The sequence below is a fragment of the Diadema setosum genome, chromosome 22 (genome assembly GCF_964275005.1).
Source record: "Diadema setosum chromosome 22, eeDiaSeto1, whole genome shotgun sequence".
In the NCBI taxonomy this organism is placed as follows: domain Eukaryota; kingdom Metazoa; phylum Echinodermata; class Echinoidea; order Diadematoida; family Diadematidae; genus Diadema; species Diadema setosum.
In genome coordinates this window covers 14,394,226-14,416,433 of record NC_092706.1, presented here as the reverse complement: position 1 = coordinate 14,416,433, position 22,208 = coordinate 14,394,226, and the positions used below count along the sequence as shown (strand labels likewise).

Genomic DNA, 22,208 nt, shown 5'->3' with positions numbered 1-22,208 from the left:
AAATGGAGAATTATTGCTCACTTCTCCCTCCCTCATAGAAAGAATAGGTACTTGCTCAAACAAAATAAGGAATCGTTTGACAAGGAGTGTAATTTTGTGAATTGCTCTATGATTAGCCCTCCCAGCATTTCTTGATTTGGTCAATGTTAAATAGATTAATTAGTCTAGATCTCTCAGCTGCCTTTCACTGATTATCTCGAGGAGAGCACAGTGCATGTTAGCTACGAAGATCATGTACTGGCTGTCTAGCAGTACTTTTATCTATAAACATGTCTTAACCCGTTTTAAGTCTAGTCCTAGGTACATACTCAGTCAGGCTTCTGTGGGAAATGAGTGGTAAAGCATTATCAGGGCAATTACCCCCGAAGGCAATTACCCCCCCCCCCCCCCCCCCCCCGCTAAATACTGGTTAGTGATAAGGTTAGAGTAAAGATTAGGGTTAGGTTTAGGATTAGAATTTGGGTTAGGGTTAGGATAAGGTTTAGGATTAGGGTTAGGGCCAGGGGAAGGGTCTGGGGTATAATTGCCCAGGAGGTAATTGCCCTAGACCCCTCATCCTCAGTGGGCTGATGAAAAAACAGAAAGCCAAAATGCCGCAACTTAAATACTGAAAGTTGTTCACTTTAAAATATCTTGAGAGAAGTTTCATTACAGCTGTGTTTTTCATGTATCAATAATTTCTTCTACACTTGTTTTGTTACCTTTGCTAGCCAACCCCCCCCCCCAAAAAAAAAGAAGAAAAAAGCATCATGGTCTGGTGCCATCTTTATTATTATTTTTTTTCATGGTCTTTTGACCTCCCCTGTTATGAGGTTGTCTTTTTTATGCCTCCGCCACGAAGTGGTGCCGGAGGCATTATGTTTTCGGGTTGTCCGTCCGTCCGTCCGTCCGTCCGTCCGTCCGTCCGTCCTTCCGTCCGTCCGTCCTTCCGTCCGTCCGTAATGAATTTTGTGGACAAGGTAACTATCAAAACCCGTTGAGGTATCCTAATGAAACTTGGCATGTATGTGTATTAGGGGGTGAAGTTGTGCCTATCAACTTTTGGGTGCACATGCTCAAGGTCAAAGGTCAAAAGGTCAAGGTCAAATACATAAAATTTCACTATTTCCACCATATCTATTGAATGCCTGAAGATATTTTCTTGAAACTTAGTGTATACATGTATTACCCAATTAAGATTATCTGGTGAAAGTTTGGGTCATGAGGTCAAAGGTCAAAGGTCAAAAGGTCAGGGTCAAATACATAAAATTTCACTATTTCCACCATATCTATTGAATGCCTGAAGATATTTTCTTGAAACTTAGTGTATACATGTATTACCCAATTAAGATTCTGTGGTGAAAGTTTGGGTCATGAGGTCAAAGGTCAAAAGGTCAAGTAAAAATATAAAAACTTTTTTTTTTCTCCATACCTTTGAAAATTGTTCAAGGTATCTTCATTGAACATAGTATATACATATACTGACTGGAAGTGATTATCTAGAGAATGTAGGGTTCATGGGGTCAAAGGTCAGGGGTCAAAGGTCAAGTGCAACACTTCAAAATTTTATTATTTCCCTCCTATCATGCAATGCCAGCAGGGTTATTTTTTTTTTACACTTGGTGTATGCATACATGTGTAACCTAATAGAAATTCTCTTGAAAGTTTTTTTTTTTCTTTTTTTTTTGCCTCAAAGGTCGAAAGGTCAAAGATCAAGTGAAAGTGCTGATCTAACTTTTTTCTCCATATCTCGGAAGTGAATCAAGTTATCTTGAAACTTAGTACATATTATGCATGTTCTACCTGAAAGTGATTATCTTATGAATTTTAGGGTCAAGGGCCAGATGAAAATGGTAACAATTTACTATTCAATTCAGAAATTGCACTTTTTCTCCACACCTGTACCTTGAAAATTACTCAATGCCTAAATGTATGAATGGGTCAAAGTCGAGTTAAAGTCCTTAAATCCCTAGATACATGCTCTCTTATTCATCCAATTAAACCTAGGTCAAGGAAGGTGAACATTCAACACATTTGTGACAAACTTGTCATTTCAATATTTTGCCAATTTTGTGAAAATGTAATCACACATTGTCCACATGTACTATCTAGACCTATTGGAAAAATCATGCATTATGGCGGAGGCATACCAGTCGCCAAAGCGACATTTCTAGTTTTAACTTAAGTCCCTGATACCTTCTACCAAATGATTCATGTGTCACAGCTGGAAACTTACTTCATAATTCAGTCAGTCCATAGCCTATGCCTTTGAATTGCTTTCCTTATTGGATGCTGTGCTGCTCTTTTGTTGTTGTTGTTCTTTTCTTTTAATAGAGGACTCACTTGCATTTGATTAGAGTTAATATGAAGTCTTCATGCATTTAACATTGCAGTTTACAACCTGGTATTTCTATTATTTGAGCTACCTGTACATTTGAGAAGAATCAGCTAGAATTATTTTTCCTTAACAATAGTAAATCATTTTGTTTGAGGACTAGATTTTTAATCTTATGCATATACTGAGATCAAACCAGGAAAAGTGAGTGAAATTAGAAATAGTTTCTGGATTGTAAGTATTGACCCATTATGTATACATGTTTTCATTCATTATATAGAGTAATATTTCATGTCCAAAAGTTGATATTTGATGTAAGAAACAGTAGATATCCAAAATGCTGAGTCTTAATCTACGTTTATCTATTTGATTGTATACAAAGCAGATTCATGGACTGATTCCACTCTAGGTAATTATGATCTCTTTTAATCACTGTCAGCTTGAATTTAACTTGCATCTTTTTGAACCCATAAATGTGCACTTTTCTACTCAAAATAAAGTCAGTGCATTGATGTCAATTGAATGCGTAAAACGTGCATTTTGTATGTGGTCTTCGTTTGATTTATTCAACAGTTTTAACTGGGTCATCGTGAATGAAGATTCCTGTGTAAAAAAAAAAAAAAAAAAAAAAAAATGTAGTGATTATTGCAGCGAATTTGACACACATGAGTTAGTTTGCCCCAGAACCTTACAAATAGTGAATGTTTTGTGCTCATGTTGACAAAAGGATCAATTTCATCATTTCCAAATTGTGCAGGAATGTTGAAAAGGATTTGGAATGGGGGCTTATTGATGAGAAAGTTAAACATCAATTAGATTGGGGGAAAAACACATACATTTAGGGAACATGTACCAGTTGATGAATACATTTCGTGCATGGATCCAATGTGAAATTATCTAAATCTTTCTGTGCAGGCTCTCTAAGTAAATTGCCCATATATTGCAACTTTTTGCCATGCTCAACTTTTCCTAAGGTACACGTATTTGCACTTAGAAACAAATGGGTTAATCATATTGTAGCTGTGGACAATGGTTCATAAATGGATGAGCATGAACAGAAAAGCCATTTAAGAAGAGATAGCACCTGTCTATTCTAAAGTATCAGGAAAATATTTAAGTAAACTTTGAAATATGGTACATAATTGCAGGAAGTCTGTTGTTGCTTGAATCTGAAAGTACAAGTGTAGTTTGAATCTGTAAGTGAATTCCAAAGGCCAAAAATATGAGTTGAATCTATATCTTTTTTTTCCTTGCTTACACTTTTTCTGCAAATCTTTGAGGGTGTGTAGTCTCTTTGTTGGATTCCCAACATCGTGAGAGCAATTGATTAATGACATCTTTATTGAGACATCGTGTACAAGTGTGTGTGCATAAAATTTTGGTTTATGTTCACATGCATACATGCCTTTGTATGTACATGTGACTTCATTAGAGTGTATAAAGTCCTCCAGTGCAATATATTTCCTTGGCAATTTAATGTATTGTGACAGCGTAGGATGGATCAAACTAAATCAGGTTTGTGATATAACCCAGATAGTCCTAATTTCCTCTTTGTGAATTTGGCTATCACCAACTGAGGGATAAGCTAGACCCACTGATTGATGCTTTGTTCAAATGATAAGGGAGTGTAGTTCATTACCTGCTTTGCAGCAATTCTGTTTCAGTTGTTTCTGTTTCAGTTCCATGGGTATACTCAGAATTAACTGTACTCCGTCAACCACAATTGGGTAATCACTAATTTTTGGGGAGAGATATCTGAGTTTGATGAGATCAGTTCTGATTAAAGGGAATCCAGGTTTCATGAGACATGTCTCTTCCTCATTATTAGCAACCATTATATTATTATTATTATTATTATTATTATCATCATCATCATCATCATCAATATTATTAATCATGATAATGTTATCGTTATTATTAGTAGTGGAGTATATTACAACTGTAGTAGTCGTAGTAGTATATCATTGCTATTTTTGTCATCGTTGTTCTTATTGCTGTTATTATTTCTATCATTTTAAAAAAATTAATATTAGCTATTTCTCATAAGGCTAGAAGAGAGATCAAATTATCTGAAAGACTGATTTCTTATCTCTTTCTTTCCTGACTGAATGTATGTGCAGCTGGTTGATTCATAATCATTAACTTTTGCCAATGACAGAAATCTCATTATGCAAACCTTGCTAATTGATACATGAGGCTGTAGCTGTGGAATTGAGAGGTCTCAGCCCCTCCCATTTATTTGTCTGCTAGTATTATTTCTATTGCATTTTTCCTTTTCTGTATGAGTCATCTGCACTGTAGAAGTTTCCTAGCCTGAAGGTGTATTTTCTTCTTTCTCTACCATATATTGTCATACAACATGATATCTGAAATGATTTGATTCCTATGATTTTATCCTCTTCCCATTTAACTGAATGGCTCATGTATAACAACCTATGAATGATATTAAAGGTGATGTCATTCTATTACATTACAAAAAAAAATCAAGTTGTTGACCCACTACATTCACATATATGCGTTTTTATTGTCAAGGCTAAACAGATGTCTGCTCAAAGAGTGTATTAGAATTGATAGTGCTATATATCCATTATGTTTTCATATTTCTTGCATGAAATACAACTGCTAAATATGGTTGAAATTGTATGCATCTTGCTATCTGAGCTACTCTTTTGAAAATCCCCAAATCCTCACAATATCATGGAGGCTGATAACAATTTTAGTTGTTGTGGTGTGATGTCCTCCATTCAAAAACTTTTCAAAGCATTTACATTTCTTGCTTTCATAACATTACATCAATTAGTCAGGAAAGAAAAAAAAACAAGAGATCAATCCTTCAGATCACTCTTCTCCACATTCCCTTGAAAAAAATAATGATGATAACAACAACAATTTTCATACTCTTGATCATGATAATAGTGATATCAGTAATAATAGTAATAATCTGTATAATAGCATTAAAGATAGTGATAATAATGATAAAAGTATTAGGTACAATAACGGAGATGAGGCAATATATGATGAAACATGGTTTTCCCTGTAGTTAAGCCGATTTCATCAAACCCAGTTATTCCACTCAAAATAATCAGTGATTAGCTTGTTGAGGACAGGCTGATTTTGCTACAACACGCATTTCCCATAGATACCTGCCCGAGTATACCCGGGACTAGTCTTCAGTGGGTTAAGCCATTGCTGCAAAGCAGCTAAGGAACTACATGTACATCACTATCAAACTTTTGTGTTATTTTCTGTTTTCTGTCTGTATCATTGACATCCAGGGGCAGAAGTTCGAGAGGGGCAGAAGATCGAGACTTGCAGAGTTGAAATAGCATATTGCTAAAGTTTTGACCAAAGTACCCTCTGGGGGCATTCTTGGGATGTTTCTTATTTCTCTCATTCATTCTTTCTTTCTTGGGGGAAAAGAATGCTTTGGATGTCTTTCACATCTTCTGGGATGACAGCTTTCATGTTTTGATGATGACACATCTATTTTCTGACACCAGTGGTGCTTGTCTTTTTGGAGCACATTACTGAAGACATGCTTTTTTTTTTCTTGATAGGTAACAATGGTGCCCTTCTCATTACAAAAATTGTGAAATTTTGGTCATGATTTTGGTTGCATCTTTTTGATTTCAATAGCATTCTCACTTTGAAAAATGTCAAAACTTTTTGGGTCACAATCATTTGAGAAGAGCTGACCTAGGCATGTACATGAATGGTATGCTTACTATGTTACAATGTCATTCAGTATCGCACACACCATGGCTGGTAAGAATAGCAAGGTGTGACATGTGGAATTTTGTGCACTCACTGTTCTCACTGTGTAAAGTTGCATCTATTTGCAAAAAAATTGCACAAGAAGTAGTGAAATTTGGGTTTTGACCCAAATCTCGCACAATAACGCATTATTTCTGTTCACACTGTAAGCATTTCAAAATTTGGGTCCTGATCCTGATTGCGACCCAAAATAACATGAGGAATCAGAGGAAATCTGATATTTATTTATGACGTGATCTCTAAGAAGAATAAATATACTTGTGACTTTCTTTTTTCTTCTTCTAGACTTACATGAAGGGAGCAGGGGAAAAAACAATTTTTCATCTGGTCAAACAAACACTTAAAAGTACTGTATGCCTCTCTCTCTCTCTCTCTCTTCTTCCTGGTCTCTCTATGTCTCTCTCTCCATCTCCCTCTCTCTCCCTATCTCTCGTTCCGTCTTGCTCTTGAATCTTACTCACAGAAGAATACTTCAACAAAGTCAGTGCTTTCTGTATGTGTGTCAAAGAGCTAAGATGTTGGATAACTCTTGGCTAAGTGCAGTATTCATTCTTGAGAGGTATGTCAATTTCACGCATCGGATGGTGTTTGCTTTTCCATTTTCAGAAATGCTCAGTGATTTCTCCCTAGTTGGCTTTGCTCTGTCTGGCTGTAGTGAAGATGGAATAAATGAATGAACGAAGGAAAATTGCAGGAGGCTTTTGACGAATGAGAATTTTGCTTTTATTGCATGCCTGCCCTGAAGATTGAACAGCTGTAGACTTTGAGTAGGCTGAAGAACTTTCTTATTCATTTTTTTTTTCTTTCACTCACAACTTGGATATTGGCTGCCACATTTTTAGTTTCAGACAGTACCTCAAAATGCCAGAGAGAGAGTTTGTGGATGAGGCGGCTGCCGGAATACGGCGGAAATTGAATTCTTCTTTCGTCCCTTCCATGTGTGGTGACACTCTGATGAGGATTTATTGATCAGTTGCCCCCCACGGTGGGATGCCTGGTGAACTGAAATTATCGACCTTTCAGCGAAGCATGCGTGAAGATGGCAGGTGATGCCAAATCAGCAGAAGTAAATAGCCTGAACAAATTGTCGCTCATTTCAGCCCGGCCGCCAGAGAGCCGTTAGAAGGGATTTTGACTCCTGAGATTAGATTTTTTCTTGAAGGTCTGTGGCTATTTTGGAAGAGAATGGGCGAAAATGGACTCTCTACCTTTATTGAGTTTCATCCCTGTAAAGTGCGCTTTCATTTTTTCTCCCCTTCAAGGCTCAGAAATATTTGACTAATCAGACGCTGATAACACAATCATTTCACTGCTAGTGATGTAATTTTAGTAGATTGTTAACAGTAACTGATGTATTTTCTTCTTATATCTCCTAACTTGCTAGTGTGTGTAGGTATATTGCGACTCCAGCTAATAAAAGTTTTGTCATTTTGTCACTTTGTCATGCTAAACAATTAAAGATGAAACCACAAACCAAGCTTATTCTGTAGAATTGTCTCAGTGTGGTGTAATCAGCAATGATAATTGGCTAACTAGAGATGTTGCCAAATGTGTTGCGTTTAGTAGTATGCCATCTGGGGGGCGTTTCATCAACGAGTTCGTCGGAGGTTTTCACCGACAAATTTGCTATCAGCCAATCAGACGCAAGGATTTCAGTAGCTTTTAACAGTTGTCAGTGTAAATCACTGACAAAAAGTTTCATGAAATGGTCCCCTGATGCCCCTGTAAGCACATCATGTAGGCTTACATTGCTTTTGAAGAAACTAATTATGGAATGTCAGAAACTACTCCTATGTATTGCCATCCCTTATCACAGCAACAAAGGGATGTTGAAATGCTCTTTGTTCATCTGCCCATCTTCTTGTCTCATCTATCTGTCCATCTTCTTGTCTTGACCATTTGCCCATCTGTTTGTCCAAGATAGAATGGGACCCTGAACTTGGTTAAAATTGGCAAATACGTGTAGTCCTGTGAGAGGGAACTCAAGTTAGGATATGGCTGACAAAGCAGTATGACAGCGACCTTTGCAAATTGTGACCTGCTACAACAAAAGGATCCGAAAGTCGGGGGAGGACGATTTTCTGAAGATGGCATGACGTTAATCCCTTCCTCTTCCACTTTAATTTCATACATACATAACTCATAAAAGTACTTGGTTGCAGAGATAATCAGGTAGATGATTTTATTAGTGCATGTTGAGTGGTTTAGGAAATCAATGTTTCGAGAAAAATGCCTTCAAAGTTTTCCTTCCGACGCTATCATGACCACGGAGAGGCAAGATAGTTTTCACCTCTTGACAACAGAAGGTATGCTCCTAGCAACCTCCGCAATGTTCACTCAAGCTTAGAGCCTGGAGATGCGCTCGACCAATCAGTATCCAGGATGTCATGCACTGACCAATGAGATTACACCCTTGTTGCTAGGGGCAGAGTCTATCTAACTTCAAATCTTCGGACACGTTTTTGTTCCATTGAAAGTCGGAAAATCATGGCCCAGGAAAATGATAATTTCTTGCCTTTCCTTCTGATCGTTTAGCTTCGAAATTTCGGCAGATGACAGATGATACATAAGACTACAAAATTATGCCAAAAACAGAAATCCGATTGTTTTGTCCGATTTTTATGATCTGGCTTCAAACTTGATTTTCTCGGCTCAGCTGTCAGCGACTTTATGATCCTTTTGTTGTGGCGGGTCACAATTATTCAAAACTTTGTACAAAAGGACTTCCTGATAGAAGCACACACAGTGTAAGGGAAAAAACACACACATATATATATGTATATATATTTAAATCTATATTCAATGAGATGAGATAATACTACCATGTTTTCCCCACCAGCTCTTTACCAATTTGATGTAACGAAAAGGAGCAAACTAGAGAGCCAGCAAGCAAGCAAGCAAAGAAAGAAAGAAAGAAAGAAAGAAAGAAACAAATAGATAAACAAACAAGCAAAACAAAGAGACAAACAAACCAGGAAGATCAGAGATTGTATATCAGTCACCATTGTAACCTGATTCTTATGAAACCTCCGGACAAAGGGAAATAAGTTATTCATTGGAAATTTAAGTGTTTGTGTCCAGCTATTTTGGTAGCACTGATGACATTTGCTGGAATTGCAAATGACACTTTTGTCCTTTCTGGCAAGTAGGTCAGCCTGGCAGTTAACTGTCAAAAGCACCCCATCTGTGGTGAGATACAAACTGTTGATAGATACAAAGAAAGATAATGGAGGAAGAGAAATATATGATCTTGTGTATCATTCAATAAGGGAAAGATTGCACATGCACAAGAAGGAAATAAATACAAAAATGGATATGAGGGGGACGTATTGTAGGTTGCAACTCAACATCACAGCCACATCTCTCGTGTAAGTTTTGCTGGCATATATATATATATATATATATGTATATATAGCGAAGAATCAAGAAATAAACTAGTAATGCATTATTTCGCCAATAAGAATGAGTTTATTGAACAACTCAAATTTTCGGTGGCCTCCACCTTCTTCAGGAGTCTCGACGAAAATTTGAGTTGTTCAATAAACTCATTCTTATTGGCGAAATAATGCATTACTAGTTTATTTCTTGATTCTTCGCTATATTGGAGCCAATACGTGAATTCGCAACATATATATATATATATATATATATATATATATATTTATTTATTTATTGTACATAATACAGTATGTGTATGTATATTTTATAATATCATATATCATAATACATTATTATGTTCTAGTTATTATCATAGAAAGATTGAGTTAGAGAAAGAGAGAGAGAGGAGGGGGAAAGGAAACAGATGCCAAAGTATGCCATATTACACTCACATTACAATCATCCGATATATTGCCCGAGTTAAAATGCAGTTCAAGGAGGTTGCTTAACCGCAGTCATTTTCCAAGTGGCGGCAGGCTTTGAAAGCAGCCAGACTATACGTAATCCAATCATGCTAGCTTAAATTAGGATAATCAAATAAACTAAGCAAACATCTAAAAAAAAAGAACTTCTTTCAGGATGTAGATCAGGAAATGTGAAGAAGAGAAAATCAAGTTACAGCTTGATAATCTATTTCACAGATGTGATTATGAGCCTTTTTGTACGACTGGTGTTGCAGCTGAGTTTAAACCTAGAAGTTTTGTTTTTGAAGTTCTCGAATAACAAGGGAATTCCAAAAGGATTTGTAAAATTATTGTAGAGATGATACTACCATGTATCATGTTATTGCAAGGGTATGGAACACAAATGTTTTTGCCCAATTTTTCTTCACAATTAACACGCATACATGTAATTTCCTATTGTATATTGATATGCACAGCATGATCATAGTGCCATTCGTGGGACTTGTACTTACAGGACAAGTTCACCTTCATAAACATAAGGATTGAGAGAATGCAGCAATATTAGTAGAACACATCAGTGAAAGTTTGAGGAAAATTGGACAATCGATGCAAAAGTTATGAATTTTTGAAATTTTTGTGTTGGAACTGCTGGATGAGGAGACTACTAAGGCTTGTGATGTCATATGTGTACAACAGTATAAAGAAAGTGTAAAGAAAATTCAACATATTTTAACTTTTTTTTGCATAATAAAAGAGCGCTTGACTTGCCTCTTTCTAAAGGCGGGGGGAATAATATTACCCATATTATATGTCAGTAACGAGTCAAGGGGATGTGTACTTTTTTCAGAAGATTAAATTTTGTGAAATTCTCTTTATATTTTCCTTATATTGTTGTACTCATATGACATCATACGCTGCTGGAGTCTTCTCATCCAGCGGTGACTGCACAAAAACTTTAAAAATTCATAATTTTTGAATGGATTGTCTGATATTCCTCAAACTTTCAATGATGTGTTCTACTAATATTGCTACATTCTCTCAATCCTTATGTTTATTAAGGTGAACTTGTCCTTTAAAGGATGGGTAGCATCACGTCATGTTGCATTGACTGAAACCCATCCATTCATCCAAAACATTTGGGACCTTGCCAGTTTTGAAAAACTTTTTCTCATTAATAACAACACTAATGATAGTAATTATAACAACACTCTAAAAATGAAATGGTAAATCCAACATTTTAAATGTTGCCACTCCTTGAACCTTTTGTTAATGTTAAATTTGACACTCAAAATGTTGAACTTGCCATTTAATTTTTTATTCTAGGTGTAAACTCTAAAAATGAAATCTTTTAATCCATCATTTTGAGTGTCAACATTTAAAATGTTGGATTTACCATTTCATTTTTAGTGTTTCTTTAACTATCATTCAAGCAGTACATGCTTCCCATAGTCATCTGCATGTGCCATGGAACAATACAAAATATCAATTGGACTTGACATATGAATAGAGTGTGTGCATATCCCATAGAGCATTGGAGCTTGATATACCTCTCTTACACAGATATTTGTAATAGAGTAAATTTGTGTGCAAAAATAGTACTACGCTTTTTAAATAGCATGTTGTTTTTTTTTTTTTTGGGTGGGATGGGGAACATGAATGTTCTCTTTGCGAGTGGTCTTAACCGCCATCATTCACGTATGTTGTGTGACCGAGAAGCAAGGAATCCGACACCGAAGCTCTCTCCGTGATCCCTTAAGCTCTTAGGGATATCAGTATCGTGGCCGCTAAAGCCACCTGATCTCTCCTGCACGCTATGTTGTGCAAAATTAACATGAGCCGCATTCCCACCACCCTCTTTTAATTTTGTTTCCCCAGTGAAAAAAAGAAAAAAAAATCTTAAATGATCCCTCAAGATGTGCAACATAGCTATGCATGATATGCCCAGGTGGTCACTTTCACCTTCATGATCAGCCACACAGAAGTTTCATAATGTGATATTAAATGATAAGATTCAAGTATGAAAGGGGTTTCTATCTCCTACCCTACACACATATACCAAGCAGTGTGTTCCTTTTCAAGTCAATCCTGCTAAAGCAGCTCAAGTTGCAAATATGAAGAGGGTATTTTGTTCTGCACTCACAGTGGACTGCTTCTGTAAGACATTACCCCGCTAGGATGTTCTTATGTTGCGAATGTGAACGGGGGATTCATAGCACACTCCTTGAACACTTCATGAGGCACAAGCCTACTGGGATGTTCCTCTGTGAATGGTGTTTATCTCATGAGTAATAGAATACTAGTCTGTTACTCTTCATTATTCAATTCTCCAACTGATACACATTAGTACATCATCTACTAGATGAAATCTGTTTTATACACAAGCCTTGAAATCAACTGTCAATTGATCAAGATCATTTCTTCCTGTTAACTCACAGTGCAGGGGAGCATGGTGGATTCTAGTCAGAATTTACAGGAATATACATCAAAATCTAATGTGGGCAGGTTAATTCTAGTTGTGTCAGACTAATTTGTTTGATTCTTTCAGTGTTCCACGTGTTCTTATGAAAAAAAAAGAATTTCCAGTAGTATGATTACTTTATAGCTTATTCCATTTTTTTAAAGTGCACTAGCACCAATTTAAGAATGATACAGAAAGTATCTAAAAAGCCCTGAAGTTACAAAGGTTGATGGCGTCTTATTAATGCATCTATGGGTAAGTGCTTTGAATAAGGTTTGGTGCATCTTGCTTGAGTAACCCTTATTTATTTCTATTAATCTGTCTGTGGTATGTGCTTTTACACTTATGCCAAACCATATGTTCTGGGTAATCCAGCATTGGCAGGCCCTGTGTCTCAAATGTGAAAGGGGCCTTTTTGTTGTCGTTTTTTTTTTTTTTATGGTGGGGGTTACTCAGTGTGGCACTTTTGAAGGCTTATGTATTCTGGATGCTGAGGAACAGGTGACAGCTGTGCATTCATCACATTTTTGTCTGCTTCAAGTATGTTCAACTTCCATACTTGGCATTCCTTAGCATTTTTTCCCCCTGCTATTCATTGCACTTGAAAGGAGAATGTACAATGTAAAACATTCTACAGTGCATCTTGTGTTCATGATCATAAGAAAGTGTTGAAAGAGAATATGCCTCAAAATAGACATAACTACTCTGTGTGCATTTCTAGATGTATTTCTATTTTTAAAGGGAGAGAGGTACTGTCAGAGGACAAATGCTTAAAAAAAACCTCTATAAACAAGAAAAAGGAAAAAAAAAACAACAACAACATGACAGCCAGACAGCTGTATGATGGATTCAAGAGCCAGATTACAAACAAGTCTACCCTAATAGCTGAGCTACAAATTGTTGTAGGCCTATGTAAATGCAAGTTATACAAGAACAATTAAACAAACAAAAGCCAGTCTGTTGTAAATGTGCTACTGAGATCAGCTGTTTTCCAGTTTGTAAATCTAAATTTTCTGTCTTGTTTATCTTTTGTTCCTATAGAGCGGGCTTCAGGCTATAGCAAAGAAGTCACGGGGTATTTCCCTAGTATCTTTTCAAACATTTCTGTGTATAATTATGTCTGTTAAAAATATTTAGCATTCTTGTATATTGTGTTAGTGTTTTTCCAACTGTTTGTTTCTTTCCTGTATGTGCTTATACAGCTGTATGCTTTGTTGTTGTTGTTGTTGTTGTTGTTGCTGACTGCTTGTTGACATTAAGATGTATTGGTTAGAGCCAAGTGATGTTCCATCATGGTAATAGATTGCATTAATTGAGTCGATTACTGCAACAGATGGGAGGTGAACTGGAATCATGTCCAAATTTTCCCACCCACTTTGTGACAAATTACGGACTAGAAACTGTGACAGTGGCAGCTACTCACTCTAATTGCTCCTCTGATGCACTGCCCAGGTTGTGATGCGATCAAATAAATGTTTATTTTTTTTGTTTTTGTTTTTTTCTTCCAGTATCAAAGTGATACCCCAGTGTCAACAGTTAAGAGAGGCTTGTATAATTTGTAGTGTTCTGCACAGTTTGTGAGTAGAGGAGAAATTTGCTTATCTCTCATTATGAAGGATCTTCCTCATCAGTGCTCTATTTGCATCCTGTTATCATTACAACATATAATGCCTATCACACCTCAAAATCAAAATGTAAGAATGAACAAGTTTAGAGGACATGTCAAGGTTATATTGTAAGAAGAGGCTACCTGCATAAAAGAAAAAAAAAAAGAGAAAAGAGTGAAACTGCTCTCTACCACGTGAGGTTTCTTTATCATGCATGAAATGTATTATTGAGGAAGACCTATAAAGGCAAGTTTAGTTTTATGATTTTGCTGCTTTAATGTTGAGGTTCGCAACCGAAAAATGTTGAACATGCTCTGAGTGTTTAGTTTTGTGGAATGTTTGTGTATGTATCAGACCAAAATAGGACCGGTAATGATTGTGCTCACAGCTGACAGAGTAACTTACCTCTTGTGTTCACAGAAAGAGGAAGCTAATTTGAGTGTGATTGATTAAATTCTTGGATTTGCTCCATCCTGAAATCAAGGGTTGACAGAGGCAGGAGCAGCGTCAATAGTAGTAATTACCAAGCTATTTTTGACCTTCCAATCCACCTCATTTTCACCTGCTAACGACTCTGGAGACAGATCAGTTGCTAGGCAACAGTGATGAGATGGGCAAAGGAACACAGGAGGTGTAAGGTCTCCAGTGGGAGGGATGGTTGCTTTGTCATTTGGCATTGGGTGGTGGTCGATGTCGGTTTAAAGAGAAATCTTCCTCAGTTGATGTTTGTTTAATTAAAGGGAAAACTCCAAGTGTGGGCAACGAAACTGGGGGTTCAGTCATATAGTGTACATTCTTAAATATGTAAATTGTCATGGAATCATGACAAAATAGACAATGTGTGAGGTTTTTAAGTCCTCTGGAGGCATTTAATACATAATTCATGGTGGTATTTCGTCCCATATGAAAAGACCTCTACAGAAAACAGAATTTGTATGCATAAAAGTGTATACTAAAGGGAGATGATAATCAAGATAAAGTAATTGTGAATGGACTGATTTAAAGTGAAACTTTCTTGTATAGAAATGTCAAATCGTTTAATAGATAAAAATCCTTGGTTGTACTTGTGCAATACTTCACCAATAGCATGTTAATCTATCTGACATTTTCCTGCCGCACAAGTTTTTAGGGAGTAATGGCGCGATGTTTAGTGACTTTGCCTTTGATTTGTGTTGAGATATTGTGACCTCTACTAGTTATATGAATGTAGTCTAGACAATGCCCAACGCTTTATTTTTTTTCTCTGAATCCTTGTTCTCCATCCACTCAGGAAGTAATATAGCAAAGTTGACCGATGTGACGTACGATGCTTCAGGGCAGATGACCTCGCCGGCAGACAAGAGTAACATGGTTCGGGCAGCCAGGGGCCTTCTGTCAGCCATCACCAGGGTGCTTCTACTGGCGGACAAGATCGTCATAAAGCAGATATCGCAGGCCAGGAACAGGGCAAGTACAAAATCCCTACAACCAAGATTAAAGAGGTTCATCACCAAATAGGGTTTGGCAGTGCAGGAAAGCGGAGAGTTATTCTTGTCAACATTGTTTGAAGTTGACGTCCGACAGCTCATGCATGGTTGAGAAGCAGAGCCCCCAGGAATGACACCCTTGATTAGACCAGATGGATTGCAAAAAAAAAAATCTCTGCAAGTCACTGGTAGTGATGGTCAGTGATCTGTAGTCAAGTATAATCAATGATGACACTTAGGAATTAGAGTGTGGGGCCTGTAAGAAGAAGCACCTACATGTATATTCTTCTTTTTCTTTCATTCTGAAGTTAAGCTAATTCAGCTTCTCTGTTGTCTTTGCAGTTGGGAGTTTTAAAATGAAAAGAAGTTGTGAAAATTGAATTTATTGCGAATTACAGAGTTTTTGGCTGTGTCATAGGAAAGGCAACCAACTTCATGCTAAGTACTCTTCTCCTGGGCAATGCATACATGTAGGAATTGATTATTACATTTGGCATCTTAGAAGGATTTGGCTAGCTTTACAGTTCTTGGCATCAGAGTATACTTTTAATTTCAACTCCAAGTGATACAAGTCGTGAACTTGTTTTTCAAGATCAGATATTATGAAAACTTACTGACCAAGCAGTTATGAGAAATTCCTGTTAATGAATTCTTCTTGCTGCATGTGCAAGGTATTGTTGCATGATTTTGCTTGTTTTATGGGATACTGGAGCAAACTTTTGAAATATCTGGACTGACTAGTGCAAATGAAGTATGCTGAAAATTTGAATAGAATATTAGGTTATGCCAATTATTCATCCCACTTGTTAAAGATGTGGTGCACGGAAGACACAAAGCACATACGCCCCTTCCTCTGTAGCCACAACATCGCGGTATATCCATGGAAACACGTCGGTCGTGTTTGCGCCATAATTGCATCAGATTCTAGGTGTGACATATAACACAGACCTTGCATCGAGAACCCTGTTTGCATACCGTCTGTCTGCCGGACGTCATCGAAGATGGACAATATCCCCAATGACCGTCTGGGAGGAACCAGCAAAGGAATATTCCTCTGGTGTCTTTGTGAAAACATGGCCAGAGACGTGGGTACCATTTTACGTCAAGACACACTTCTGGTTTGATCTTTGCATGTGTTTCCATGGCAACTGCATACCAGGCAACACACTGCTCTTTTTGGCTATTAGTACATGTATGGTTTTTTCCCCATTGTAGACCACCTTTCAGTGTTGAATGCCAAGTCAAAATCAATCCATAATTAAATTCTTCAGCTGCTTTTGTAAAAAAAAAAATACAGGATTAAATGTTTGATATGAATTCCAAAAATACTGATAACAACATAAGAAATACATGAGGAACATCTAGTATTAATGCTAAGTGATTAAACTGAGTGTATTAACTCAGTTTCCTACATACATTGGACCTGCCTCAGTCATGATCAAATTTGTCATCAGTCTGTACAGGGAAGGCTGTTATTCATAAAATGTTCCCAGGGCTTGCCCTACATTACTGTATGTTGTGGCAACAAATATTGCATCCAACCATGACTTTGTGTTATGGAATTCATGCAGTAAGCAGGTAACTAGTAAACTCAATAGCTCGTTGCTAGGTCAGAATCAAATAATACTCATCCAAAAATATCGCAACATACAAGAAGGCCTTCCGGAAGTTGCTCTCATGAGCTAATAACCCCTGTCCAGCACACTTGTACCAATTCCTGCTTTTCCTGCTTGCTGTATTACAAAAAGGTATATCAGCATTGGACAAGGTTTGAGTTAAATGGCCTAAGCTATGAATAATACTCCAAAGAAGTGCTGGATAATCTACAGCAGTAGGACGACATAACCCTCACTGTATTTACATTAATTTGTTCATTCACAATTGAGGAAGGTACTCTCTTATAGTCTCTGGAGGTTGTGCTGAGTTTCGACTAGATGTGAACGGGGTTTTGCATGTTCTGGAATTCAGCCTGTTAGATTGGCAAAGGAGGGGGGGGGGGGAGGGGAGGGGGAAGAGCTGCTCTGATGATGTTGATGAATTTGCCCCAGATTTACCAATGTTGATACAAGCTGGGGAACTCCCAGTAGCATATGTTTTGATTGTATGTTGCTCTGGCCCAATTTACTGTATGTCGTCATTGGCGGCCCCTATAGCCAAGGCTATTTTTGGGCGAAATTTAAAGAACATCAGCACGCTATGCATGTGTGTGACAAGACTCTGGGGAGGTTATGTTGGCTTGTCAGCTCTAATGTTGTCATGTCGTATCATTTTATGATGAAACCTTGGATCATTTGAAAGCCCCATTTCCGACTTTGATGAGAGAAAGATGGGTTATTATAGACCCTGCATTAAAGATCACAAAACCCACAAAAAAGTCATACAGGTAGATTTTCCACCAGGTTCTATTCTATGTGTTGGCTGGATATATTCCATGCTCAATTTATTGGGATTTTCTGAAAAATTTAATGACCTTTATACCATGGATATCTGGGGCTGAATTGTAATAGCTTATATTCATATTCAGTGTAACACGTTTATCTCTTTGAGATATCATCCCTGAGTTAGCATCAGAGTCAAAATATGTACAGACTGCCAGGCAGTGGCACTGCAAGTTCAATGAAGGCAGTGGGGTTTCACATAATCAGTGGGTGAAGATTTTAAGTGAGGAGGAAGCTTGTTCCGTAGTATTGGAGCTGCAGAGGCAAAAGTGAATGTTTATGACATCTGATTATTTGTGGCAATTTTTACAGTTCCGGGGAAACCATGTAATTTGAATTTGTTTCTTTTTTTTTCTCTGCATTTTAAACCTGCATGATGTATGAAAGTGTGCATGAAGTTTAGTATCCTTGACAATTTGAAATGGTCATTACTACAATTGTAGAATCGTCATTAGGGATTGTCAAGGTTCAGGATAATCTGATACGTCCTTTATAGCAAGTGCTATAGGTTTAAATTCCATTTTGTCCTATGCACAGTAAGGACTGAATCAATACATTTAACCCGTTGAGGACGGAATGATTTTGCTATAACACGCTTTTCCCATAGACACCTGCCCGAGTATTCTCGGGACTCGTCTTCAATGAGTTAAAGAGACCCCAGCCTTGAAAGTCCTATTCCTCAAAATCAACTTCCCCCAAAGTTTCATTTCCTATAGTACTGTAGGGTTGGTTGTCAGTAGTGCCATGGCAGTTGATGGGTTAATTTAAGATGTCTGTTCCTACCATCAGGTGACGGAGAGCCTGGACCGGATTGAGAAGACAAGGAGCTTCACAGAGTTTGTCCAATGCTTCAGTCAGTTTGGCAAGGAGATGGTGGAGTTAGCTCATCAGACCGGAGACAGACAAAACGTGAGTGATGGACTCGCTGTGAAACTATAGTTTCCTCACAAGGCGATACGTTAGTATCTACTACGCAAGTACAGCGTATCATCTAATAAGTTCAAATCCACATATGGCCTCCCTGGTCATGCAAGTGATGGTCAAATCTGACGTACAGTTTGTGTAAAAGGGTTTGATTCAGTTTTCTTATGATAACAGCATGTTCTATATGTACTGTTTTGATTAGTGATTGTAAGTTTCAAAGATGATGATCATCAGCACTTGATATCCTTTTGCTCTTGGGGCATTATCTACATGTAACTTGTCTTGGTGACAAGTTTGAGTCTTGTAAGCTCTAGTTTTTATAGAAAGTGTCATTATCCTAAGTACAATTTGTACTCAGATCTTGGCAAGGATGTTATCTTGAAACCTGTGCTGATTATCTGTAGACCTAGATGGAATTGTCTTCTAAATCATAAGAGATGTATTGTCTACATAAACTAGGAAACACTCCGTTGTAAGATAGGAATCAAAGATGCCTCAGGGAATGGCAGTAAAGGTCTAGAAGTATTTATGGTTGTCATTGTCTGAACTGTCCTGCAGTTTGATAGCAAATTCTGAAAGGAATAGTTTACCGCACCTGAGGCAAATAATGCTTATTTATTGTGTCATTAATATTTAGCTTTCAAAACCAGAATAACCGTCCTGATGTCATTGGTATTTGTTGAGCTCTAGATCTAGTGTACAATCAGACCCATGCAAGAGATTTGTAGTGAGCTTGGGTCCAATGGTATTGTGTGCCACATGCATGCATTAGGTATGACGCGTGCTGATACAAATTCTAAAAGCCTTTAATGTAGGCTAGTGGTGTGGATGTGAAAGGATTTTGGAGTCCTCAGGGGGTGTTTCAGACTGAGCGAGAGAGGGAGATGGATGGAGGGTATGCATTATTTTTGCTCACCGCCCCTCCCCCTTGTCTACCCGCTGAATGACGGCAAGCGAGGGCAGCCTAGCCGGTGGAAAATCAAGAGATGGATCGATGATATCCATGATGTGAAATACACTGCAGGCAGGTGTGTTACTTTAATCCATCACCTCAGTCTTCCGATTAAAGGGAAGGATTTGCGCAAAAGATACAGGGTGTGCTCTGAGGATAAATATGTTACCAAAGTTACCATAGTTGTGAATGTTATCATGTGACTGTCATTGATTTTCATGATGTATTCACTATTAAGGGGATGGTATAGTTTTGGTTGAGACCTGGCTTCAGATTTTCAACTTTTTTGGTGAGATAATGAGAAACCTATGATATGAAATATGTAAGAACATATCATACCAAGAGGAATTCAATGTATACTTGATGAAAGTTGGTTTTGAGATGGATGAGATACATATTCAAATCAAAGCAATCCTAATAAAAGGTGGGACCCACCTTTTATTAGCATTACTTTGCTTTACACGGTTTATGGATATCTCGGCCATTTCAAAACGGATTTTCATCAAACAAACTTTAAATTCCTCGTAGAATGGTATGCTCTGTAAAAGTTTATAAGTGGTTTCTTATTATCTCCCAAAACGTTAAAACCTCAATCTCCATCTCCAGCAATACTATACCATCCCTTTAACTTTTTAGAAAGTTCAAGTTTCAACAATTTTCTTTGAACCAAGCATTAAGTTGCTCAGCGAACAAACAGGTGGAATTCATTGACAATGACATGTGGAGGTGATAGTGTCGCAAATGTCTGATCATTTTTTTTTTTCCGTCTGCAACTTGCCACATGTTCTAGATATCCTATGTCTTTTGCAGGTTAATGGAAATGCATTCAACTGATTATTATGTGTTTTATCATCACCAGCAGTTGACATTTCGAAAAAGAGGTAGCGTGACATTTAAAAGTGCCACACGAACTCTGATATTTTTTTTTTTTTTTTATTTTTTGTAGAGCTATGAAATGTCTTAACTAATAGTGGGAATAAAGATGGTAATGGGTTATCAGAGCATTGTGTCTTATTTTTATTATTATTTTTTAAAAGCTGTGGTACAGTATTCGCTCATCTTTTTTTTTTATGGGGGGGGGAGGAAGAGGGGATTGTAGCAAGTGCTCATACACTGAAAAAGCAGTTTTTTACATGACCTTTTGATACTGTGGTAATGTGCATGAGAAGTGTTGTCATATTTTGACCACAATATTGACATTGTGTGATTAGTTACTGTAGCTGAGTGTGTACAGGCCATGATTGACTGATTTGTTATTGTACCCCCCTTCATGTTCACCCCTTTCTACCTTTCCTAGGTCTATTCATTTGAGGACTTATGTTGTGTAGCTGTTCACAGGCTTTAAACAAATTATCATTTCTTGCTAATATAAAGTTTAAAGCACACATAGTTTCTTCCCCATGAACAAATTAAATAAATGCTGCAATTCCAGTTTGGCAAGTCTTTCCATGCTTCATGCTTTGCCGCTTGAATTAATGTGGCATCTCTTTCGGTCATCTTCATTTCGGGAAAACATATCTTTCATGATATTTAATGGTTTGATGATAAGCAGAGGCAATATATGGTCTTATTGGTCTTATATACCCATGATTACCTGTTCAGTGTTTGCACTGTTCTGCTTTTGGGCTCTGCCATTATTATCACCCCAGCATTGCCATGTAGACATTTCTATATCAGGTTGAGAGGGACATCATGGGGGAAAAAATATCTTGTCCAAGGAAGTAAACATATGGTAGGATTCAAAACTCAGGACCTCCATTTCATAATCAAGAGTCTTTTCATAGCCCCAATACCACAGTGCCCCCACAGTAGACTACCGTGTGTTGGTAAACGAGTATTTTGCTGTCTGTTTGGTCTCATCCTTTAACCCATTCTCTCTACCAGGACCTCAAAGACGAGAGGGCGAAATCCAAGATGGCGGCCGCCCGGTCAGTCCTGGAGAAATCTACCACCATGCTGCTGACATCATGCAAGGTAAGGTCATGGGTCATTTGCATCTTCAGCCATTATCTGTTACTTCATTCATAGATTTGGCATGTGGATACTGTCCCGAGGTGACAGAATCTTGTTTCTAAAAATCATGAATTTTTAGTAGAGAGAAAAATCTTCTTAATTTTCTCAATGTTGTCACAAAATGACATTGATGTTGACATCAAATAAAATGTAGAAACATCAGTTTGGATTACATTATGCTCTGTTTTAAAACTCATATCAGTGCTTTTGACATTAAATCTTGAGTGAGGAAGGTTTGAGATTGAAAAGCCATTTGGGATATGGTCTTGTCTCCCCAGGGAAAATATGTTTGTAATTATACTGTACTGTACATGTATGTAAATGTACACGCACACACACTTACTTGTATGATAACACCTGATATTTGACAGCAAATTAGCTTTGTGATTTTCCAGTGATCTTGTGATGTAGTGACTTGAA

The 22,208-nt window shown here is 37.4% G+C and overlaps 1 protein-coding gene across 3 annotated transcripts in view; it reads left to right on the top strand.

The window, feature by feature from the left end:
* Positions 1–22,208, top strand: part of LOC140245042 (alpha-catulin-like) — a 169,784-nt gene that overhangs the window by 109,895 nt on the left and 37,681 nt on the right. For 2 of the 3 annotated variants that reach the window (XM_072324635.1, XM_072324634.1), the window contains exons 3-5: positions 15,266–15,441; positions 18,689–18,808; positions 21,660–21,749. In XM_072324635.1, the coding sequence (XP_072180736.1) occupies positions 15,266–15,441; positions 18,689–18,808; positions 21,660–21,749 (386 nt within the window). Of the gene's footprint in view, positions 1–15,265; positions 15,442–16,522; positions 16,547–18,688; positions 18,809–21,659; positions 21,750–22,208 lie in introns of those variants that run through there. The other variant, XM_072324636.1, reaches the window with a different exon arrangement.